Source organism: Trematomus bernacchii, unplaced genomic scaffold (genome assembly GCF_902827165.1).
Source record: "Trematomus bernacchii unplaced genomic scaffold, fTreBer1.1, whole genome shotgun sequence".
NCBI lineage: Eukaryota > Metazoa > Chordata > Actinopteri > Perciformes > Nototheniidae > Trematomus > Trematomus bernacchii.
In genome coordinates, this window is record NW_022987739.1 from 30,736,658 (window position 1) to 30,763,292 (window position 26,635).

At 39.5% G+C, this 26,635-nt stretch overlaps 1 protein-coding gene across 3 annotated transcripts; it reads left to right on the forward strand.

The window, feature by feature from the left end:
* The first annotated feature begins 125 nt into the window (after positions 1-125).
* On the forward strand, positions 126-25,256 carry armc8 (armadillo repeat containing 8). 3 transcript variants are annotated; one of them, XM_034147629.1, is made up of 23 exons: positions 126-404; positions 2,850-2,926; positions 4,914-4,985; positions 6,815-6,957; positions 7,047-7,144; positions 9,107-9,199; positions 9,326-9,406; positions 9,492-9,567; positions 10,827-10,917; positions 11,004-11,064; positions 12,142-12,342; positions 13,143-13,238; positions 13,336-13,418; positions 13,852-13,933; positions 14,493-14,579; positions 16,108-16,200; positions 16,954-17,103; positions 19,023-19,118; positions 19,623-19,718; positions 20,932-21,004; positions 21,718-21,768; positions 23,212-23,305; positions 24,037-25,256. In XM_034147629.1, exons 1-23 carry the CDS (start codon positions 360-362, stop codon positions 24,068-24,070), a joined length of 2,073 nt encoding a protein of 690 aa, XP_034003520.1. In that variant the 5' UTR covers positions 126-359; the 3' UTR covers positions 24,071-25,256. The 3 variants fall into 3 exon arrangements, with proteins under 3 accessions (XP_034003520.1, XP_034003521.1, XP_034003522.1); XM_034147630.1 differs by having other exon boundaries at positions 21,718-21,753; XM_034147631.1 differs by lacking the exon at positions 21,718-21,768.
* Positions 25,257-26,635: the final 1,379 nt, after the last annotated feature.

Here is a 26,635-nt window from a genome sequence, read left to right on the forward strand (position 1 = left end):
ATTTATAAACTGTTATGGAGTGTGCATATATTTTTTTTATATTTGTATGCATGAAATATTCGTGGTCGGTTATTGACTCGAATCTAACTCTAACATTTATAAACAAAATGTACCTAATTGACAAATCCAGTCCACAGTCTGACAGTCAGCAAGTTAGCGGTGTTTGTTTTTTGTTTACAACCGAGTCCATACAGGAATAATATAGTTACCTCATTGTTTTTATCGTAACGCTTGCAAGGAGAGTGGTGTGATTTATCTGCGGTTATTTATTTCTTTAAAAAGCCTCTCACAGCTTCTCCGGGGGGCGGAGTGTCTGCAGAAAGCTGCGCCGATTGGGGCGCTGAATCTGGGGAAGAGAGATGGCGTGTTTGTTGGAGGCCCCTCTCCGCATCAGTGTGCTTTCTGTGAGTGTCACTCTCAACATCTTTATTGTGAAAACTAACAGTGTACTCACACTCAACAAGTTGGTGTTTTAGCATCTTTTGATTCAGTCTCATGAAGAAGCTAGAAGGTTTTATGTGTTTCTGTTAGCCTACAAAGCTAAGTTAGCACTGTAGCGGTTCATCTACGTAGCTGATGGGGAGACTTGTTTTATGTAATGGCGTCACCCGGGCGGGCGGGACGTTCTGAACATGTGAAGGGACTATTTTTTTCAGTTTATTCTCTTTTTTTCAATGAACGTTAAACGTGCTATACATTCAATTATGAACAAGAAGGTTGTGGGGGTGTACCTCAATAATACTCAAACAAGGGGAGCAATAGAAACAAGTATAATAAAAAAGACACAAAAATCCACTTTAGACAAATGTGGGTCAAAATGTGTCCGCCCGTCCCGTCGGTGCGTTTAGGAATCCAAATGGAGCGAACGTACCTGTCAGTGTCACTCGGAATGAGTTAGCAGCTAACGGCTAGCAGTGAAAGTGCTGTCAGTTCAAAACACGTTTCAAATATTCCTAAAATCACAATGAAAGACAACTAGCAGGAATTTGCTTTTTTATAATCCAAAAAACAAAATACAAATATTATTGTATCTTGCTTATTACAATAACAAACTTAATGGTGTAAGCTAGCTACCCTTATGGTCTCTAACGTTGGCTAACTAGCATTGGGGTTAAGCTAACAAAGCTAACACTTCTAGAGGAGTTTTGTTACTAGGTAAATTGAGATCTAGTGGCAGCAAAAAGTAAAGTATTTGGCTATACTATGGTATTGTAATTTATTTTATCAGGTGACAATGGCTGTCAGGTGTATCTTGGATAAAGTTAACGTTAAATAGGTAGCTAAAATGAACATGCACAGCCTTGAAACTGTGAAACGCCCCCTAGTTAGCTGCATGCAGAAAGAGAGAGGACTCAACTTGCTTTACACAGGGGCCACTTTTGCAAAAATAGATAAGACAAGGGGCCGGGTAATAAACAAACAGTAATACTATTCATCAGTTCAAATGAAGAAACATGTCCATAACTCATTTTCCTTGTATATTGTTTACTTTCAAATGAGTTGACTTTTAATGGATGAACTTTAAACGCATTAAACCAATTAACTTGGCACAAAGATTGATACTAGGCCTATATTACATGACAGATAATTAAGATATTTAGCTGCATTTATGAGCTACATCTGTATTGTAGTTGCACATTGTTTAGGATACATTTGTAAGAGTTTTTGTAAGCATATTCATTATACTATATATGCTAAACATAGCTGCAACCCCTTCCATCATACAAAATGTTGTAATGATTTATAATCAATCATGAATATAAACTTCTCCTACAAGGGACAGAATGAGTAGCACATTTTAGTGTCAAATGCACATTTATGGTATATTGGATGTATTTCTCTTTAACCTTTGATCCTCTTCAGGATTTAAGGACTAGGTCTATGAATCTATTTTTATGCTTTTTTTCAATTTTTTGACATGAAAAGTTCCATTCTGCACTAAGTTGAGTATGAGCCTTTGAACATAAGATTCAAGATTCAAGTCTTTATTGTCATGTGTACATAGCTACAGTGCAGATATGTTAATGAATGAATATTGGCTCCTCCAACAGTGCAACACAACAAAACAGATAAAATAGTGCAAGTAAATACAAATAAAATAGTAAATAGCTTGGTTGCTGTGTATACTGTATGTATTTATATGATATCTATTCAGGCTGACATATATAATGAACATATCACAGACAGGTTTATGCTCCACCTTGTCGGCAGCATGCAGGCACCAAGAGCAAATAGTAACATTGGGTTGTGAGCTCTGGTCCTCTGGGGTCAGGTGGAAAGTTCTGGTTAACGCTGTAATATAAACACAGCTTTCTGGTGTCACGTGTAGCCACAGTTTATCAAAGGGCCTTGTTATGGATGCTACTGTATGCCTGCATGACTGTTTGTCTATCAAGGCTTTTATTCCAGTCAAACAGTCAGAAATCCAGTATTTAAAATGGTGTGTAATTGCTGTTGTCTTGTTTTTTGTGTCACGTCTAGAGCCACAGCTTTTTCAAAGGGCCCTGCTATGAATGCTACTGTATGCGTGCACGACTGTTAGTCTATCAAGGCTTTTATTTTACTTAAACAGTCAGATATCAAGTATTTGTAATTGCTGTTGTCTTATTTTTTAAGATTGCATGCAGACAGGCTCTTTTCTCGCAGCCTTTCATCTTTTACATTCTTGTTAATTGATCTCTGTGCACCAAATGTATCATTATCTGTTGTGTGTGTCTGTGTTAAGGGAAGCCAAACCAGATTTAATCGAATGTACTTTCTAGCAAGTTAGCCCTAACTGGGAATTGTGGGAAATGTATAAATCAGTGAATTAAGTCTCTAATGTTGCTGTTATATTTCTCCTCACACAGGAAGTAACTGCCACAAGTCGCCATTATGTTGACAGACTGTTTGACCCAGACCCACAGAAAGTGCTGCAGGGAGTCATGTAAGTCCAGCAACACTATATAACTTCTACAGTATGTTGTCTTTTCTGACACTTTTGTTGGCCTCAATGCATTTCTTCACAACCTGTGTCTTCAGCTGATATTTGTGCTAAACACGGATACAGTTCTCTGCTGAAATGCATTGCTTGAATGAGCATGACCTCTGTTTATATACACAGACTTTCATGTGACGCTCTATTTCAAAATGCATTTCAGTCATCAGTGTGACTTCATATCTCACTCTCACTCTCTCTCGCTTTGATGACCTGACAATATCCGTTATTTTTAACTTCTGAAGGGACTAGCTCTGGTTACGGCGTGCAGCGCTCCGCTAGCCGAGCACCTGACTGACTTGAATGCCTGCTACAGCTGTACTTTTCCGTTAGCCTCACTTACCTGCTATATGATATCATCTGGGGCACTTGCAGGGCAGAGAAAATGCTGCATGGAAAACAAAATGCAGTGCATGCAAATTACCTGGCTCATTCTGTGTCCTAAACGTGTGTGGTGCATCTACTTCATGTTTACCTTCTCTGATCTGATGTGGAAATATTAGTCTGCTTGACCTCTGTCTGTTTTTATAAATTCTCTGACTACCAGCTCATGGTCCTTTTTTATTGTCAAAGAACAACATCGTGCAAAATGCATCTTAATGTGCTGTACTAATGGCGCGTTTCCACTACAGCGCGGAGCACGGTTTAAGAGGGCTGTGACGTCAGCGGCCCGTCTTTGGTTGCGTTTCCACTTGGCCTAGTACCGGCCGGCGGGTCCTAATTCACAGTTTTTCTGGCCTCATAAAATCGCGGGTCTAGGGCCAGAGACAACGAGGCTGAGTCGGGCTGAGTATGCTAAACTAGAGAGAGCGTCGCTGGCAAGGGGGCTACAACTACAACAAGATGGACATATTTGACCGTGATTTAATTGTAATACACTTTTCAAAATGATGCCGAAGTAACAACATACTGATACTGGTTAGTAAAAACCATGAATTAATGCTTTGTCAAGTCTGCAGACAGACGGCAGGCGAAAAAAATGCGTGTTTTTCTAAATGGAGATTGGCTAAGCTAACGCAGTGTATGCTCCGACCGTCCACACTCACAACAACGGCCTATACAGACATAAATAAAGCAGCGACTGTATTCACCATGACACAGGCAGTCTGTGGTTTGTACTTGTTTAACTTTTGTCTAGTTTCTGAACATATATGAGGAGCTGTGAGCTCTGAGTGCTAACAGCTAACGGCTGTGTTGTTTTCCTGGGGTTCTCATTGAAGATCACGTCACGGCTCCGCCTACACTGCGTTACTATAGATACTACCCCAGTTCCTAAACTGTAATGGAAATGCGCCATAAAGTGAGCCAGTCCTAACGAGGCCCAGCCATACCGAGCGAGGCCGAGCGAGGCCGTGTAGTGGAAACGCGCCATTAGAGCACGTTTGTTGATTTTAGAATACATTTTAAACATCTTTCTGACCTGTTGCAGAATTAGATCAATAATAAAGCTTTAGATGATATCCCAAAGGGTCATTATCCCCAAGTTGCAGTGTCGTTTTTTTATATTCTTGTATGATGAAACGGTACATTACTGAACGAGAACACACATTAGATTATTGCTTAGTAGGTCAAACTGTACCCGGTCATATTAGAATAGCCTTTAGGTTAAAAACATTGAAAATATAATTTTAGGTTCCCAAATTGCTAGTCTTCTTCTTCAACTACACATGTTGTTCCTACATGATTGTATCGGTCAGTATATTTACTTTACTGGTACACCATTACTGCAAAATCTGTAAGAAGTATGCCGTTTCTATTTTTGTAATCTTAAATTCAAGTTAAAATTCTTAAATGTGTCACCAAGGTTCTGTTGTAGCAGCAATAAAAAACAACAACCGAGAAGAGTTATGAGCTGTTATTTATAGCAAATGTGTCTCGTTTGCCCCAAAAAAGATGCTAAAATGGTTCTTATCTGTGTGTTTGTCTGACTTCACAGCGACATGAAGAATGCAGTCATAGGAAACAACAAGCAGAAGGCCAATCTGATCGTCCTCGGAGCGGTGCCAAGGTACGTCTCTGCACACCTTCCCCAATCTTGACCATTTAGATTTGTGTTCAAGTACACTTAATGTATGACTTTAGTTGTACATGCCTTTTACAAGTAGACAGCCACTAAATTAAAATCTACTGTCACAAAGTACGAGCTTGAATAGAAAAACAGTAGAACTGTTATAGCTTAAAGGGCAGTTCACCTCAAATATATAACCCATATGTTCTCTTAACTGTAGTGCTATTTATCAGTCTGGATTGTTTTAGTGGTTCATGATAGCAATATTTTCTCCTCCATGAGTAGGTGTAACTTCTTTCTGTGCAGTGATACGGTTGGTGGATGTTTTATAGAGAAAATAAAGAAAATAGTTCCTAAATGAAACTGCTCACAACAAGCTCTGTGGATTTTAGTAACTGGGTCATCATTTCCGAAAAGCGATATTACCATAAAGTATTTCAGATATTCACTAAAAGATTCTAGAAAAATAGCTCGAGCTCGCTCAGGCTAGAGCACAAATACTTACATTTGATTTTCGGGAAGATATTACCATGCTAGCATCCTCTACCGCAGTGTTTCTCAAACTTTTTAATACCAAGGACCACTTAAAGGTAGGGTAGGTAAGTTTGAGAAACCGGCTCGAGATCGCTAGAATTTGAAAATACACAGCCGGAGAATATCTGCCACTTCCTTACAGAGCCCCTCCTCCAACACACACAAACGCGCACATGACCAATGAGGGCACGAGATAAGTTTGTGCACAGATGGAAGGCTGACAGGCAGGTAGGCCATCCAGTTATTTTAGCCGGGCCGGCTAAAATGATTGGTCGTGCTTTTTACAGTACCACGGCTTCCACAGATGACATTTTGTTATGGATTTTTTGTCAAAGCACTTCAGATATTCATTGCTATCGGGATGTTAAGAGCATTCCATGGAATATAACAAAAAGTGTATCTCGAGCCGGTTTCTCAAACTTACCTACCCTACCTTTAACCAAAAGAAAAACACTCACGGACCACCTAACTCCACAAATATCCAAAAACAATAGGCCTACTTACCACTCCAACAGTATATAACAAATTACAGCCTAATAATGACAGCTTAACCTCTATATCGCCTCGTTCACACATTGAATCAACAATACAAATACAACTACAGATTTTATAAGCATTTAGTTCAAATGCGATTTAAAATGCTCACAGGTTTTACACCTCTTATGAAATGTAGACTACATTTATTACAGAGTTTATGTCCGAGCCAACTAACTCACAGATCGCTGGCTACTGAGACAAATGCAAAATACACCGCATAGTACGACACAAACCTCCGCTGTGGATTTTCAAAACAAAATACAGTAAAACTATGGTCGCAGGCCCAAGTTTAACTCTCTGAGGTAGATATATATAATCTCTATCTAACTCCTAACACATCTAAATCTACTTCCAGCATGGATAAATGTTCATAAAAGACATCCGTTGTTTGTTTTATACGCTTCTTGAAATAAAAATAAAAACACATCGTTTTTCTAGAACAGATTACGAATCGCCTGAAAATGGTACAAACACGTGGCAACATGTGTGACCAAGGTGTTGCCCTGGGCTATATCATGCAATCGAAAGTGAAAGTTAAACTCGCTCCATGGCGGAGATATTCCCGCGAGAGTGCGGAAAACTTAAATAAATGTAATGTATTTCAAATGTGAAACTTTACCAATATACTCACGGACCACTAGGGGGTGCTCACGGACCACTAGGGGACCACACTTTGAGAAACACTGCTCTACCGGAAACCTTACACGTTACTGACCATCCTCTACAATGAACTGTGTGTATTTTTCTCATGGGTTCAGGTTACTGTACCTGCTGCAGCAGAGCTCCTCCTCTCTGGAGCTGAGGACAGAGTGTGCCGTGGTGCTGGGCAGCCTGGCCATGGGCACCGAGAACAACATCAAGTCCCTGGTGGACTGTCACATCATCCCCGCCCTGCTTCAAGGTGGAGAGAACAATCAAATCATAAAGTATACAAACACTCGCTGCAGAGAAGGACATATTTTGAGACCTACCTGTGTTTTGTTCCCGCAGGTCTCTTGTGTCCAGACCTGATCTTTATTGAAGCTTGTCTTCGATGTCTCAGAACGGTTTTCATCAGTCCAGTCACCCCCGTGCAGCTGCTCTATACTGTAGGTGGACTTCTACATGTTCTGTCTGCTATATACACTACATACACACACATAGAATATACACATACAACGTCAGTGTTCCTCTAATATTATGGTATCAGAAACAGGTTTATTTCCAGGTAGGTTGACACGTACGAGGAATTTGATCTGGTATTGTGGTGCATACATAAAAGTAAAACAAGAATTAAAAACACAGATAGAAAACTGTTTTAAGAAAACTATAAGAACATAAACAAATATGTGTCCCCGGTGTGTCAGAAAACAAAACCCTCTCTCTTTTCCTCCGTACCCACATCTCAAAAAAAGGGGGGGGGGGGGATCAAGCAGATCCAGAATTTTCGCTCCTATTACTTCATTTACGAGATCCGGCCGACGTGACACGTCCCAACCTATCGTCTCCGGCACACGTGACGCGTCCCGACCTATCGTCTCCGGCACACGTGACGCGTCCCGACCTATCGTCTCCGGCACACGTGACGCGTCCCGACCTATCGTCTCCGGCACACGTGACGCGTCCCGACCTATCGTCTCCGGCACACGTGACGCGTCCCGACCTATCGTCTCCGGCACACGTGACGCGTCCCGACTATCGTCTCCGGCACACGTGACGCGTCCCCACCTATCGTCTCCGGCACACGTGACGCGTCCCGACCTATCGTCTCCGGCACACGTGACGCGTCCCGACCTATCGTCTCCGGCACACGTGACGCGTCCCGACCTATCGTCTCCGGCACACGTGACACGTCCCGACCTATCGTCTCCGTATACAGCTGTGTGTCTGTGTATTCAGCAGGATGTCTGCTGGAGGCTTAGAGTAAAGTTGTTATATATATATAATACATATAATGGCACTGTTCTAGCGGTAAACACTTAAGAAAGAACATGTCAAGCTATGTGCTGTATCAGAAACAATGCGCGGCGTGTTTTGGGAGTAATATGCTGTGTGTTTACATTAGCAAGCATGCTAACACTCAGAGCAAACCATGGAGCTAACGCTGTATGCTACTGGAGAGAATATGTGTGTCCTTGTGGTAAACCCTGCGAGAGAGAAAGGTTTGAGCTCCATACTGTTTCAGAAATAAAGCTTGAAGTCGTTAGGAGCATAACATGGCATTTAATCACCGCAGGGTTTAGCTGAGCTTCTCCCCGTAGCAGGGGAAAGCTGCGTGACGCTACAAAGGGGCGTGGCTAGCAGCAGAATCAGCCTGTTTGCAACAGGGCTGCAAAAGAAGGGTATGAGCAGTATGAGGCATGGCTACAATGATCTGTTTGGTATTTTAAGCAAACAACTTCACAGACATGTTTTGCATAGGTATGGCCCTACAATATATGTTTCCAATATAGCATAATAGGTCCACTTTAAATAAGCTCAAGGATGACATTGTGACAATATGAATGATACAGTCTTACCGAAGAGAGGAGAACTCACTAGGTCTCAAAGAAGTAAAAAGACACCAGAAATGTTAACAAACTATTCTATGTCTTTCTTCCATGTGTGTGGCGGCTCAATCCCCAGTTACGTTTGAGTCGCCGAGAGGCTAAACTTGGCTATAAACTGTGACGCGTTTTCGAAGAGAAAGTCCATACTGAAGCAATATAGTTTTAAGGATATTTAATAAACAAAATCAAAACATAGTAACTATGGACAAAACGGTCAACAGAAAAAATGACAGCACAAGCTCACCCTCTGTCATCTGCACTCGACATCAAACAGGTGACTTATATAACCAAACCACACCCATGTGACAATTACCGGAAGTGCTCAACAAACAAATAAAGGTGACGTAAACGAATAATAATAATACAAATAATGAACTTGAGCTAAGTAGCATTATGGCACCTACAATGTGTATGTAATGTCCTCCTGGTGCAACATGCTCATTATGTCTCTCCTCCGTTACATAAAAGTTAACTATTTCCATTGTTAAATTATATTTGTTGACGTTTTTTGTTTGGTTTTAGGACCCCACTGTGATCCCCCATCTAATGTCTCTCCTGAGCCGCTCCCAGAGAACGCAGGAGTACATCACACAGATCTTCTCCCACTGTTGTAAGGTATTTGTTGGTATATCTTCACACACACACACACACACACACTCTCACACACACGCACAAACACACACACAGTGGAGTCCATGGCTCTTGTGTCCAGATGGAGATTCATTGTGTTTTTGTCTGCAGACCCCGGAGCACCAGACGGTTCTTTTTAACCACGGCGCAATCCAGAACATCGCCCCTCTTCTTATCTCCCCCTCTTATAAGGTGCGTCTCTCTGTTTGAGTAATGTAGATTTACCCAGAATACCTTTCACTCACGGGTAACTCTGAATATCTTCCTCTCCTCTCAGGTCCGGATGCAGGCGTTAAAGTGTTTCTCAGTCCTGGCTTATGAGAACACTCAAGTCTCCATGACACTGGTGAATGGTGAGCTTCTCGTCTCTTGTCTCCTTTCACTTTTTCTCTTGTCCCTTCATTTTTGTTTATTCACCATTTCGTTTGCTTTTTCTCACTTTTCTTTGTCTCACTTTACATTTCCCTCCCATCTATTCTTCCTTCTACTTTCCTCATATTTTTGTCTCTCTCTCTCGATCGGCCGATCAATATCGGCCGATACTCACTCTCTACCGATCGATCGGGGCTCTCTAAAAATGCCGATTGCGAGAGCCAATCGCATTACGTAAAATACATGACACTTTTATATTTTATACTTCATGCAATCTGCACACTAGATATCATATGAAAGCTGAGAGTCCACAGATTCTATTGATATAAGTTCTAGTATGATAAATAAAAGAACATTGTACCTTGAAAATCAATGCATTCTAATATAGCGGGTACATTTGACCCGTTGGTGGTTTTAGGTATACAGCGACCCCTGGAGGTTCTAGTGTTAAGCTGGAGTCTCTCTCTCTATCTATCTATCTATCTATCTATCTATCTATCTATCTATCTATCTATCTATCTATCTATCTATCTATCTATCTATCTATCTCTCTCTCTCTCTATATCTCTCTCTCTCTATATCTCTATATATCTCTCTCTATATATATATATATATATCTCTCTATATATATCTCTCTCTATCTCTCTATATATCTATATCTCTATATATATCTCTCTATATCTCTATATATATATCTCTCTCTATATATATCTCTCTATATATATCTCTCTCTATCTCTCTATATATCTATATCTCTATATATATCTCTCTCTATATCTCTATATATATCTCTCTCTATATATATCTCTCTCTATCTCTCTATATCTCTATATATATCTCTCTCTATATATATCTCTCTCTATCTCTCTATATCTCTATATATATCTCTCTCTATATATCTATCTCTCTATATCTCTATATATCTCTCTATCTCTCTCTCTATATATATATATATATATATATATATATATATATATATATATATCTCTACCTCTCTATATCTCTATATATATCTCTCTCTATATATCTATCTCTCTATATCTCTATATATCTCTCTATCTCTCTCTATATATATATATATATATATATATATATATATATATATATATATATATATATCTCTCTCTCTCTCTCTCTACCTCTCTACCTCTCTACCTCTCTACCTCTCTACCTCTCTTCTTCTCTTCTCCTCTATACGTTCCACTTTCTAACCCCAGTTGTCCTCTGTTTCTGTCACCAGTGCTGGTGGATGGTGAGCTGCTCTCTCAGGTATTTGTCAGAATGATGCAAAGGGATCAACCTATTGAAATGCAGCTAACGGCAGCCAAATGGTGAGTGAAATAAATCATTTATGATAGACGACTCTGTTTCCTTTACACGTTTTCTTTGAGTGTGACGTCTCCTCCTTTTGTCTCAGTCTAACGTACATGTGTCGAGCGGGCGCCATCAGGACGGACGACAGCTGCGTGGTCCTAAAGGTCAGGGTTTTCTGACACTTACATTGTTACTCCTATAAAGTGAAGATTTGTTTACCTACTTTTAATACATTCTCTGATAGAATAACTGTTGAAAAGGATTTTCTGACATTATTCTGATTATTATTCTGATGATGATGTACCAGTAGAGGCACTAAAGATAAGGTAAGAAGTACTTTATTGATCCCAAGTTGGGACATGGCATTGCACAATAAAATTAAAAGACTAGAAGTAAACATTTAAAAATGTCAACATATCAATAGCAATAAAAAAAAGTAGAAAATATACATGTTAAATTACACATTTACAGTGACAAAATATAAAGCAGGATATTATATAGACATCAGTATGTGAGTAATGGAATATTAAATATTAGATTTCTTCCTTATTGTTAGAAAAATATCACTCGTCACCGGCTTGAGCTTCAACCGGCTCTTGTAGGTAATCATACATCCCTGGTCATGTACAAAATACTGAGTCTTTTTCTAAAAATGTTTTTTTTTCTTCTGAAAATCAAAGAATTCTGACTGTTTCTCAAAATTCTGATTTTTTCCTCAAAATCTCAAAATTCAGACTTTTTCAAAAAATTCAGACTTTTTCAAAACATTCAGCTTTTCTGAATACTTAAAATGTTTTAATAATCACTTGTCACAGGCTTGAGCTTCAATCTCAGGATCCATGTATCTCTGATCCTCTCCAGAATGGAAGTAGTCATCACACACAGAGCATCAACTAGTTCCTGAACAGTGTCCTTCACATGCTGATATCCAAGAGAGGGAGTTACACAGTCACAAGATGGAGGAATAGAAAGCAGTATTCAATGTTTACTTCAGATTAGCTCCACGTCAGAAATGATCATGCTTGTCATATGTCTATCTCCATAGAGGCTGAATCATCATGTTAATCACATAGCTATCATATGCCTAAAACAGTCCTGATGCTCTTCTAGGTAATCATACATCCTGTCATGTTCACAGCTACAGTTGGGATACCTTTGTTATCATGTTACTCTCATAGTGGAAGAGTGCATTCAGTATTTTCCCAACACTTATCTAACGTTACTTCCTGTCTTCCTTGCAGACGCTGCCTTGCCTGGTGCGGATGTGCAGTAAAGAGCATCTCCTGGAGGAGAGGGTGGAGGGAGCGGAGACGCTGGCCTACCTGATGGAGCCCGACGTGGAGCTGCAGAGGATCGCCAGCACCACCGACCACCTGGTGGCCATGCTGGCCGACTACTTCAAATACCCCAGCTCTGTGTCGGCCATCACTGACATCAAGAGGGTGGGTCAGCGGCCTCAGTGGGCCCTCTTTATGGAATTAACAAGGTTTAAAAGGGCAGATATTTAGTGTTTTATTACACAAACAAGACTTAAAGGGGACCTATCATGCTAAATGCACTTTTTGATGTCTTTTTCTACATAACTGTGTCCCCGGTGTCAGGAGACTCACAAAGTGTCAGAAAACCAAACCCTCTCTCTTTTCCTCCGTACCCAAATCTCTAAAAACGGGGGTACTGTGTCGGCCATCACTGACAACAAGAGGGTGGGTCAGCGGCCTCAGTGGGCCCTCTTTATGGGATTAACAAAGTTTAAAAGGGGCAGATATATGTATTGTTTTATTACACAAACAAGACTTAAGTTACACCAACAAGTATTCATTTAATCTAAGATTCGTTCTGATCAGAATTTAGAACAACTATTTAAAAAATACTTTAATCCAGAACTAAAGTACACAGTTCCCTGTTGCCCAATTTAAAAACACATTTCCTTGAGTAAATCCAAGTTTTTTTTATCTTAACCAACATGCCGTCTTTATGTGATTAACAAGGTTTAAGAGGGGCCGATATTTCGGGTTTTATTACTCAAACAAGACTCAAGTTGCACCAACAAATATGATTTATTCTAGGATTAGTTTAGGAAAAACTATTTAAAAATACTTTAATCCAGAACTAAAGTACACAGTTCCCTGTTGCCTAATTAAAAACACATTTCCTTTAGTAAATCCAAGTTTATTGATCCATCCTAACCAACATGACTTGATGACATTATGCAGACGTTCACTGTCCTCTCTGTCCTCTGCAGCTGGATCACGACCTGAAGCACGCTCACGAGCTGAGACAAGCTGCGTTCAAACTCTACGCCTCGCTGGGCTCCAACGACGAGGACATCCGCAAGAAGGTGAGCTTTCCTCAGGTGTATTTTTTGTTTGGATATATAATCGTGAGCATACATATTTATATTCTTATCCACCACTTCTCTTTTCTCTTGTCTTCAGATCACAGAGACAGAGAACATGATGGACCGGATAGTCAGCGGCCTATCAGAGTCCAGCATTAAAGTCCGTTTGGCCGCCGTCAGGTGCGTACAAAGTCTTTTTGTCCCATCTCTACAAAGCATTTACAGATTAGTTCCTGCAGATCTGTTAAAGACATTGAACTTCAAATAAACATGCCAAAGATTTCTTCAAAGCAATCTTTCAAAAATATTTAAATATCTTAAAACATGGCAAGCAGGATTTTATGAATTTGTATTACCTCAAAAATAATAAGTATAATCTATCGAAAGATATACAGATTCAACATTTCATATTTTTTACTATTTAAGCTTGTTTTCTGTTGGTATATCTCTTTGTGGATATTATAAATGAGGTATTTACCCTAAATGATCTCTTGAATATAAAAAAAAAAGGTTCAATTAATGAATTACGATGACATAAAATCCTAATGATACTTTTACAAAATGCTATGACGTAACTATTCCCTGTCTTTGTCCGTTCGTATTTCTTTCCCAGGTGTCTTCACAGTCTGTCGCGGTCGGTGCAGCAGCTGAGGACGAGCTTCCATGACCATGCGGTGTGGAAACCCCTCATGAAGGTCAGTGGAGTGGATTTATAGGGGAATACGTTACATTTCAGTACTGCAATGCTACCTGGTACAAGTGTTTGTCAACAGCTTTCAAATCAAAACTGCTCCACCTGTTAAAAATCTGCTCAAAGATTGTTGGTCCACCCTGTCAGAGACTTTCCGCCTCAGCAGACCATAATAACCTGAGAGGCTGTCCAACAACATGCCAGTACAAGCTCTAGCCAATCAAACCGCTGCTTGTGTGTCCGGGGCGGGAGATTCATGTGATTGGTTGTTGGTCGAGCTTCAGACACGCCCGCCGGCAAGCTTCAACGCTCGCCGCCGTGTGGACGCTGCGTAAAGGCTCTTTGAGCAGGTTTTCTCTCAGTGATCGTGCTGTTATGTTAAATGTTTGTTGTTTGTTTGTCATGTATTGTGTCTTGATATGTGTCTGTTGATGTTACACATGTAGCTGCTGTGATGCAAGGAGCATTTCAGACTTGATCTGACCATTCAAGTATTATCGTATAGCATTTGTATACTCCTATAAACACATAGTGAGTGAGATGTTGTGTTGTGCTGTGTGTAGCTGCTGCAGAACGCTCCGGATGAAGTCTTGGTCATGGCCTCCTCAACACTATGCAATCTACTGCTGGAGTTCTCCCCCAGCAAAGAGGTACGTTACATATCTGTAGTCAGAGGTCGGAAGTAGTGGAGTACAAATACTTCGTTGCTGTACTTAAGTACATTTTTCTGGTATCAGTACTTTGCTCCACTACTTATATTTCTGACGACTTTTTACTTTGACTTCTTACATTTCTAACACAAATACCTGTACTTTCTACTTCTTACATGTTGAACACAAATACCTGTACTTTCTACTTCTTACATGTTGAACACAAATACCTGTACTTTCTACTTCTTACATGTTGAACACAAATACCTGTACTTTCTACTTCTTACATGTTGAACACAAATACCTGTACTTTCTACTTCTTACATTCTGAACACAAATACCTGTACTTTCTACTTCTTACATTCTGAACACAAATACCTGTACTTTCTACTTCTTACATTCTGAACCCACATACCTGTACTTTCTACTTCTTACATTCTGAACACAAATACCTGTACTTTCTACTTCTTACATTTTGAACACAAACACCTGTACTTTCTACTTCTTACATGTTGAACACAAATACCTGTACTTTCTACTTCTTACATGTTGAACACAAATACCTGTACTTTCTACTTCTTACATTTTGAACACAAACACCTGTACTTTCTACTTCTTACATGTTGAACCCAAATACCTGTACTTTCTACTTCTTACATGTTGAACACAAATACCTGTACTTTCTACTTCTTACATGTTGAACACAAATACCTGTACTTTCTACTTCTTACATGTTGAACACAAATACCTGTACTTTCTACTTCTTACATGTTGAACCCAAATACCTGTACTTTCTACTTCTTACATGTTGAACACAAATACCTGTACTTTCTACTTCTTACATGTTGAACACAAATACCTGTACTTTCTACTTCTTACATGTTGAACACAAATACCTGTACTTTCTACTTCTTACATTTTCCAAACAGGCTGGTTCCTTTAGTTTGAATGTGTGTTTGGTGGCGTGATCATTATTATTTAGAGTCATTGCGTGCCTATTGATTTGAACACGATCCGTGTATCCATCATTTCCTGGTCTTCTCTAAAGAAGAGGGACCAATGAAAACGTTGTCATGTTGCCGTTGTTCAGCATGGAAACATTCATTAGCTAACAATGACATTATTGTTCTATTAATATAAAGGGAGGTCAGGTACTCTTTAAAACAGCTGCTAGTTATGGGTACTTTTTACTGAAGTACATTTCAAAGCCCTCTTTACTTTTACTTGAGTAAAGAAGTTTAGTCAGTACTTCTACTTTCCCCAGAGTACTTTTAAACACGAGTATCTGTACTTCTACTTGAGTAAAGGATGTGTGTACTTTTGCCATCTCTGACTGTAGTTATTTTGATACTTTTATTTGACTCCAACCTTAGTAAAAGAGTGCATGTATCTCTTACGGTCCGCTGTAACCTGTAGAAAATGTGACATAGTGAAACCTTGATTCCTGTCTCAAATGATGCCGTTTTTGGTCCTTTTAAAATTCAAGATTTGATGTTTAATATGAAGGTCATTTGTTTCTGTGATGCAGCCCATCCTGGAGTCGGGGGTGATTGAGTTGCTCTGCACTCTGACGCAGAGTGACAGTCCTGCTCTGAGGGTCAATGGGATCTGGGCTTTAATGGTAAGAAAAGGATTTAACACTTTTTACACTTGTTCTTACAACCATCCTCTTTTTTCAATTCATATTCTCTTCACTTCCCTTCTCCTTTCCACTTGTCCTTTGTTAATTAAATCTCTCTCTCCTCTCATCTGCAAAAAACTTGAGCAACAGTGTTGTGTTTTGAGCTGCGGGACTTTTATATATAAATGAATGTACCTTACGTTGAAGCCTTTGCCAAAAGAGTTCACAAAATAAATTCAAAAAATAGGTGAAATCTAATGGACCTTTTCCGTTATATAGTGTATGTATATGTCTCGCTTTGTCAAAAATCCCAAATATATTTACTTTAATATCATATAAAACAGCTTTTTGAAAAGCTATTTGTCTTTCTTTTGAGTAATTGATTAGATGATAAATGTTTGCAGCTGTGGTCTGAATGCTACATGTGTTTTTAATCTGGAGCATTCATTACACTCCGTCACTGTTGTCTCTCTCAAATTGTAAAAACTATCACAGCCAGAGGGGGAGACACAAATCCCCCACTCCAGATTTTATATGCAAGATTGTATTGAGTTAAAATATACTAATTATAATAATAATAATGCATATTTTGGGCGCCTTTCATGACACCCAAAGACACCGTACAGTTAAAGCAGATCCATCTTACATGTTCACACAGTGGCTCATACTGCCAGATTTCTTTAGTACTGAACTCGGTTTGTTTGTTTATTTGTGTGTGTGTGTGTGTGTGTGTGTGTGTGTGTGTGTGTGTAGAACATGGCCTTCCAGGCGGATCAGAAGGTGAAGGTGGAGATCGTCCGGTGTTTGGGAACAGAACAGTTGTTCCGGCTGCTATCGGACCCCGACAGCAACGTGCTGATGAAGACCCTCGGGCTGCTGAGGAACCTGCTGTCAACACGCCCAGTAAGAGACACACACACACACACACACACACATACACACACACACACATACACACACACACACACACACACACACATACACACACACACACATACACACACATACACACACACACACATACACACACACACATACACACACACACACGCCCAGTAAGAGACACACACGCCCAGTAAGAGACACACACACACACACATACACATACACATATACACATACACATACACATACACATACACATACACACACACACACACGCCCAATAAGAGACACACACACGCCCAGTAAGACACATGCACACACGCACGATCAGAGACTTATTAGTACAATGCATTAGTGATGGAATATCAGCCTTACTTATTTACAGTAAATTTACAGACAATTTCTGGGGGAAATAACAGGAACATCTTACTAGTAATTGCTCTCTGGCAATATTGTGTTGGTGTGTTCAAACATGGTGAGATACTACTTTGATTTTGATATGATAAAGTCTATTTGAGAAGCGTTTTGCTCTTGGGTTACAGGAAGCCCTAAGACAAAAGTGAGACATTTTAATTCTGCTGATCCATTTTCTTAGGTCTTTCTCTCCTGTGTTAACGACTTGTAAAAAAAACAAATCATACATAAAACATGTGAAAATGTTTGTTGATGTTATACTAATTCTAGCTACACAAGGCTGAACGTCCTACAAGACACCTTTTTAGATCAGATGTCAAAATGACATAAGAATGTTTTAGTTCACATTTGTCTCCCAGGGCTTCTTTAAAAACCCCGAAATCCTTCGTTACTCGTCCACATGATCATTTCCCTATTTTTCTCTACCACACAATGTTGTTTTTTTATTTTACTGTACGAGGTATCCTATTATTTATGCATGGAGACCAAACATTTTACTTTTTCAAACATGTTGTTGTTTTTGTTTTATGAAGTGATTAAGAAAGATGTGTCCTCTCTTTGATGCAGTACAAATATGTGTATCTTAAAAGGTCACCTATCATGCTATTTGTAGGCAATAGCATAGGTCTCAGATATATACAAATATATAAAAAACATGTCTATGAAGTGTTTTGCTCAAAATACCAAACAGATCACCCATTCTAGCCATGCCTCATATCCCTCTATTTCACTTCCTGTTTCAAAAGTGCTGATTTTGGGTATAAAGAATTGAAAAAAAAAAAGAAATTGATAAAAAAAAAAGTAGGGGTCTGAGCTCATGCGGGACCCGGCAGCTACTGTCTAAACTAAATGCTGCGGTGATGAAACGCCATATCATGGATTATCAAGGATTATTTCTGAAACAGTATGGAGCTCAAAGGCTTTCTCTCTTGCCGGTTATACCACAAGGTGAGTTCCTTTTTATTTCCTGCTTCTTCACACACATGCTCTCCAGTACAGGTTAGCTCTGAGTGTTAGCGATGCTAATGTAAACACCGACCATATTACGTCCAAAACAGTCGGGCATTGTTTCTGATAGCAACGTTTCTGATAGGGCCGTGGGTCCACATTTCAGATATTACGTCATATCGGACGCAAATCTGGATCAGCTCCGTTGTAGCCCCGTTTTTTAGAGATTTGGGTACGGAGGAAAAGAGAGAGGGTTTTATTTTCTGACGCTGCGTGAGTTCCCCGACACACCGGGGACACATATTTATGTATAAAAGACATCAAAAAGTGCATTTTGCATGATAGGTCCCCTTTAACGTAATACCAAATTATTCCAGCATGTTTTAAGACCATTTTAGTCCATTCATGATTAACTGGGATAATATCCTGAATGGCAATTATTTTACCCTGGATAATCATGACATGAACTCCTCATATCGTCCAGTGGCGAGTGCTGAGTTTGCATACATCCTTCAGAGATGTTACCTACATGCCTGCATACTGACTCTCTCCTGCTTCCTCTCTTGATTCGTCAGCACATCGACCAGATCATGAGTTCTCACGGTAAGCAGATCCTGCAGGCGGTGACCCTCATCCTGGAGGCGGAGCACAGTGTGGAGGTCAAAGAGCAGGTGAGCCCTCATCCCCTTCATGCTTACAAATGCTTTTCATTCAGAATGTATGATTAAAAAGCTGCACTGCAGACACATTTTAACATTCTGCAGGTATGAGTCTTTATTCATCTGCAGTGGTGGTTGTAGAAATGGGAGAACATCAGTGAGAATCAGTTGGCAATTAAGAGTTTTTCAAGGATTCAAGGCTTTTATTGTCATGTGTACATTAGCTACAGTGTAGATATGACAATGAAAATCGGAGGTCACAGGCTCCTCCAACAGTGCAACACAATACAACAGATAAAATAGTGCAAGTAAATACAATAAAATATAATATAATAGTGCAGAATAGTCTATATACTGTACAAGTAATTGGAATATTGATATATATAAGTTGCAAACAGATGGATGTTCTTTCAAAAGTTCAGGTGTTTAACAGTCTTATGGCCTCTGGTCCCGGAGTCTTTGTTTTGCATCACAACAAAATACATGTTGGTCACTGATGTTTTTATTTCCTGCCAGACGCTGTGCATCCTCGCCAACATCGCAGACGGCAACACAGCCAAGGAAATTCTCATGACCAATGACGACATGCTGCAGAAAATCAAATACTACATGGTACTTTATATAGACTCTACTGTAGCTGTTAGAACAATCTCCCTCGTCCCCGGCTTGAACTTCAATCTCAGGATCCATGTATCTGTGATCCTCTCCAGAATGGAAGTAGTCATCACACACAGAGCATCAACTAGTTCCTGAACAGTGTCCTTCACATGCTGATATCCAAGAGAGGGAGTTACACAGTCACAAGATGGAGGAATAGAAAGCAGTATTCAATGTTTACTTCAGATTAGCTCCACGTCAGAAATGATCATGCTTGTCATATGGCTATCTCCATAGAATCATCATGTTAATCACATAGCAAAATTCGGACTTTTTGTCAAAATTCAGACTTTTTCTCAAAATTCGGACTTTTTGTCAAAATGTTGGTTTTTTTCATGAAAATCTCAAAATTATTTTTGTCAAAATGTTTTTTTTTTCTCTCATGCAAATCACAAAATTCCGACTTTTTCACAAAATTCCGACTTTTTCACAAAATTCTGACTTTTTCAAAACATTCTGACTTTTTCACAAAATTCTGACTTTTTCACAAAATTCTGACTTTTTCTCAAAATGTTGGTTTCGTTAAAAAAATCACAAAATTCGGACTTTCTCTCAAAATCTAAAAATTCTGACTTTTCCGAATACTTCAAAATGTTAATAATCCCTGGTCCCCGGCTTGATCTTCAATCTCAGGATCCATGTATGTCTGATCCTCTCCAGAATGGAAGTAGTCATCACATACAGAGCATCAACTAGTTCCTGAACAGTGTCCTTCACATGCTGATATCCAAGAGAGGGAGTTACACAGTCACAAGATGGAGGAATATAAAGCAGTATTCAATGTTTACTTCAGATTAGCTCCACGTCAGAAATGATCATGCTTGTCATATGTCTATCTCCATAGAGGCTGAATCATCATGTTAATCACATAGCTATCATATGCCTCAAACAGTCCTGATGCTCTTCTAGGTAATCATACATCCTGTCATGTTCACAGCTACAGTTGGGATACCTTTGTTATCATGTTACTCTCATATTGGAAGAGGACATTCAGTATTTCCCCAACAGTAGCTCATTCATACGATCAGACCTGATGCTGGTGTTGTTGCAGCATGCATACTGATTCTCTGAATGGGAAGCAGATGGTGTTGTATCTGAACTCTGTGTGTTTTAGTCATTAGACTTCTTGTTGATGCTTTTTCCTCCCTTGTAATTGTTGTTCCTGCAGGGGCATTCGAATGTGAAACTGCAGCTCGCCGCCACCTTCTGCATCTCCAACCTGATCTGGAACGAGGAGGACGGTAAGATCGGGACTCATGGGTTTAGTTATGGTGGCACTTTATAATAACCCCTTGTGAATAAATGGTCAATTGAGAGTTAATAATAATCATTTTATTACCAAGAAAAATGTTATTTATAATGTATACTAATACTGATTTATGCTATAATGAAATTGTTTACTAGTTTGGTATGTGAACTCATTATATCAATTATTGAATGAATATTTAAACATATCTGGTCCATGTGTCAATGTTTTTGTTATTATTACAAATAATGTTTTAATTGCACATTTTTATTATATTATTTAAAATGTGTAATGTGTGCAACGATGAACTGTTTAAATAACATAAATTAAAGCATTTCTGATCAATTAAACTTTATAAATGATCATTTCACTGTCTGGTAACAGTATAATATAAATTAAACCATTTTTTTAAATGATGGTTTATAAGTTGTACCTGTCTTTATAAAGTGCTTTGAGCACCAGGAAAAGCGCTTATATAAATGTAATGTATTATTTATTATTATCATATGTTGAAATTGTTGATCTGAATCCCTGTTACCGCAGAGACGCATCCTGGACTGTAGGGGGCGCTGTACTAAGCCACCTTAGCTACAATGCTAATGTTGCTAGCAGCAGAACGCCATGTTTCAGAGTTTCAATTTAAGGCCTTTTTGTTATTTGTTATTGCTGGAAAATCAGAAACACATGTAATTGTTTTTCATCTTTCAGTTCAAGCAGTGGTCAGCAGCGATTGTTCCCCAAAAGGTCAGCACAGCTCAGGTTAACGTTTATCACATTTTAACTTCTTTTAGAGCAAAAGTGACATCTGTAAAGCCCGCGTCACACTGTCCCGAAATTGACACCAGATGGATAAAGGAAATGTTCAAATTCGGCTCTGATCGTAACAACATCGGCCCATAGATGAGAGTAACACATGCGTCACTTCCGGGCGAAAATTACGGCCCCGCCCACTTTTGGGGGAAAACAAAAGCTGTCATTTGAATGGCGATCAATACAAATTCTGAAGTTTTTGCCAATCCGATCAGAAATGTAAGAAAACCGTGGATTTTCTGATCTTCAAAGAGCCCGATTACGATGGCCAGACAGGCAAACCATTACATTACATCATTGGAAATCGACGAGCGGGCTCGATATATGGTTAAATATAGCAGTAGGCGATCGATGTCCATAGATGAGAGTAACATCTACGTCACTTTACGGCCCCGCCCACTTTTGGGAGAAACCAACGCCTGATCGAGCCTGAAGCCACAGAGCTCTTCTGTTACTGTCCTTTCTTCTTAGAGGAAGTTCAGAAACACTGAACTCTGGATTTGTTTTAATGTTTGAGGTGCAATAAACGACACAGCAGCTTGTTGGCATGATAACACTATTATTTTCTGCCTCGCTCATGAGAGTAACAGCTGGCGAAAATTACAGCCTCGCCTACAGATTTTAATTTAACCATATATCGAGCCCGATCGTCGATTTAAAATGATTTCATGTAATTGTAATCGGGCTCTCCACAAATCCATTTCTTACATTTCTGATCGGATTGGCAAAAACTTCAGAATTTGTATCGACCGCCATTCAAATGACAGCGTTGTTTCCCCCCAAAAGTGGGAGAGGCCGTTATGTAGGTGTTACTCTCATCCATCTTGTCAAATCGTGTTGACAGGAAGTTGTTGTTGTTGCTATGGAAACAACATGATGGAGAAAACGTAATATCTTCTACATATAAAGACGGAGAAAGTAAAGAACAAAATCTGAAAATAGTACGTTAACATAATTGTTTTTGTTACTTTCGTTGCAGTTGTATGTCTTAAATGTAATTTAGGTTAACTTTTGACAGGAAGGTGTTGTTGCTATGGAAACAACATGATGGAGAAAACGTAATATATTCTACATATAGAGACGGAGAAAGTAAAGAACAAAGTCTGAAAATATCAGTACAGTATCATAGTACGTTAACATAATTGTTTTTGTTACTTTCGTTGCAGTTGTATGTCTTAAATGTAATGTAAATGTTGCCTTCGTGTGGTTCGGGGCCATCTTCGCGCGAAATTCACAATTCCATATTCGTGTGTCCATCTGGTGTCAATTTCGGGACAGTGTGACTTTATGAACAAGAACATTTAGACTATACTGCAATGAATGCTTAAATAATTAACAAAGCCATTTATGCTTTTAATTGAATGTTTGTTATGTGTCTTTTATGTGTTTCAGGTTCTCAGGAGCGTCAGGATAAACTGAGAGAGATGGGCTTTGTTGACATTCTGCACAAACTCACCCAGGCCTCGGACCCCAACCTCTGTGACAGGTGGGCCAGGAGAGCAAAATCAAGACGGTTATCAAAGCCATAGTTTGTCTTTTTACAAAATGGGGTTGTACAGTATGTATGGAAATACTTTTTAGTCAGCGTATTACCTTATTTACCCTGAAGTAAGCTGCGCATGGGTTCCCTCGACAAAAGAGCAATGGGATTTCTCCATAGGGATTTGGAAAATAGCTCGAAATAAGGTCTGTGGAAAACGAACCTGTTTGATAAATGCACGTTTTGTTCAGCCGGATAATCTCCACATGTCTACCCTACTTTTTAAATGTTCGAATCATAAATCTAATGGCCAGAAGCAAAATGCTAACGTTATGCTATAAAGGAACTACAGGCGAGTACAGCAGCACGACTTCAACATCACGCCAACTTAAGATCCATATTCAAACATACAGATTCTAAATTGAACAAGTTGAAGCGTTTGTTTGAACAGTTTGCAGGAGGCAGGTACTTGCTCTCAAGCAGAACATGGCAAACAAACTTAGAGGAGTGTTCGGTGTAATGACTTACAACGTCCTCCACAACTTCTGTAGTCCTATTCAGCTCTGAGAGAAGGAAGTCTGAAGGAAGGGGCAGATTTTGAAATTCAAATTCTTGCGCACTCGAGCTGGTTTCTCCATTCTTACCTACCCTACCTTTTAAGTACAGTAACTAAGTATTCCACTACTTCCCCCCCTCTGCTTTTTAATAACTGGTCTGATTGTGTCCCTCTCTCTCAGGGCGAAGACGGCGATGCAGCAGTACCTTGCGTGACCACAGGGGGCAGAGATCCTCCAATGCCAGCCTCACTAACAATCGTCGGGAGGAAACCAGTTTTTTTTTTTGCACAAAGACACCTTTTGTGGACCTGTGGCTGGCCTCCCCCCCCCCCCCTCCCTCTCTCCCCTCCACCCACACCACCACCACCTCACTCCAGACCTCACCTCGGAGACTCTGTGGTTGTTGGGAGATTAACGGTTAGGAGGGGTTTGCTTGTTTGTTTTCTTTCAACAATGAAGTGATATTTTTCCTTTTGGGACTTTGTGAGTTTTGGTTGGCGTGCGACAGCCTTTTGGACTCCTTACGATGGAGAGAAATGGACTACGAGGTTTTTGAGCACGGCTGTCGGACAGCAAAGCTTCCCGGTTTTATTTCCTTTTTAATTAATATTACTATTAATAATAATGTTTCCTTCAGGCGCCGCAAGCAAGGACACATTTGGAAAAATACAGACTTGCCTATTTTGGAATTTTGGGTGTTTTTTTCATTTTTTTGTGGATACATACCTCGTAAATATATAAATATATATAAATATAAACATAAATATATATTTTTGGATTTGTATTTTCCCCTGTTTTGTTTTCATTCATGCTCTCTGAACCCTGGCAGTGAATCCGCTGCAGTCTGATTATGGAAATGACTTTGAACGTGGATTTTCTTTGAGGTAAATAAGGAAAGGAAATGTGATTCTCCTTTTGAATTTCAGTTTTTGATTTTCTCACCGTTGTGGTTCTGCGTGCACTGTCGCCCGTCACTTCTGTCCAATATCCTTATAGTCCCAATGGGAAATGTAGATCCAGAGAGCTCACTCTGACCTGCCCGGTTACTAACTAACAGGCATGAGTTCACACAGCAGAGATAAGAGGGTTCATGTGTCCTCACTGCTCTGTTTAACAATGTCAGCCCCTCTTCTCTGTGTGTGTGTTTGTCAAAAGGGATTTCTCTCTCTCTCTCCTCTGAAGTGTTTTGGAGAAGCGAGGACAGAGTGGATGTAAAGAAGTATTTGAGACCGGCACGTCCACAGCAGCAGAATCAAGTGCTTAATTTCTCCCCCTCATTATATACTTTCCTCTCCCATCAGGATCTTTCTAGACTGTTGTTCCCTGACATTTCAATCCTTACTGAAACTCTGATAGAATGAATGTTACCATTGAAAATATATGCAGACTTGAAGAAGGATCTCCTCTTGTGTTGTGTCTTATTTCTAAATGTCTAAAATGCTGTGTGTGTGTGTTTACATTTGAAGTGTGTGTGTAGTACTTGGCTTAAACCTCAGTCTAAAGCAGGGGTCGGCAACCCCACTGGTTACGGAGCCGCGTGCCAATGTAACCAGTGGAATACGTGGAATAAGTGTGCAAAATATTAAAATTGTATTTTCGTATCCTGAACGTAATAATATGCTACACAGGTGCGTACTGGCCATGTGTGTTCTGGAGAATCACAGAACGTACGATCGTCCTTATTATGCCGTTTAAACCAATTATTTAAATTAGTTTGTTAAATTCGGCATCATGTGAGTGGCGCTGACGGGTCCACACACTGCTTCCCCGCAGCACTTAACGGCTCTTCATATCAAAAAGGTTGCCGACCCCTGGTCTAAAGCATACATATACAGTACTCTGTGCCTCATTTATTTCCACTGTGAGGAAGTCACAGAGGTTAATACAAGTTTCTCGGCAACATATTAACCCAGAGGCTTTTTTTAAAGAGGCCCCAGTACGCTTTTTAGTTTTTTTTTTATATAGGTTTTAGTGCATGTAAATGGTCTGCAAAGGCTGAAAATCCCTCCAGTGGGAGTTTCTCTCCAGGAAAGAAAACACAGTTGTTTTACTATATTTTTTAGTTTGGTTTTAGGTCGAGGTTTCTCTGTCATCTTGAGACAGTGCAAGTGCATGCATCGGGGAGTAGAGTCAATGAAATAAAATCAAGGATAATCCAAAAGATAGTACGTAAAGAAAGGGCAATAAAAAACTAAATGCAGATATTTATTTAAGCATATAAGTCGTAGAATAAGTCAAATGTCCAATACAAATAAAATACAAATAAGTCGGTACCACTTTACAATAAGACTACCCTTATCAAGGGTTTACGAATAGTTTGTAATTCATTTATTAATTAGGTTGTGAACACTTTATAAATCCTTAATAAGCTTTTATAAGACGTGATAAACAGGGCGACTGTGACCGGTTGCTTGCCAAATAGTGAGCCCACATTTATCTGTACTGCTCAGTCTTATATTTGCTACCTAGCTTACTTCGTCTTCATCAGCCAGCATCCTTGGTATCTGTTGTTCACTCAGTTGATTATCGCTAAGTAGCCAATATAAGGCTTAGTCATCTTGCCAAATAGTGAGCCTGTGTTGATGTATGCAAACTACTTTAGAACTGGTTTATAAATGGTTCTTAATGATTCATAAAGTGTTTACAACCTAATTCATAACCCTTTATGAATCCTTTATAAGGGTAGTCTTATTGTAAAGTGGTACCAATAAGTCACATGGCCAAATGCTGAGCCTGCAGCAAATCAATAAAACGTTCACGCCATGACATGTATTTGGAA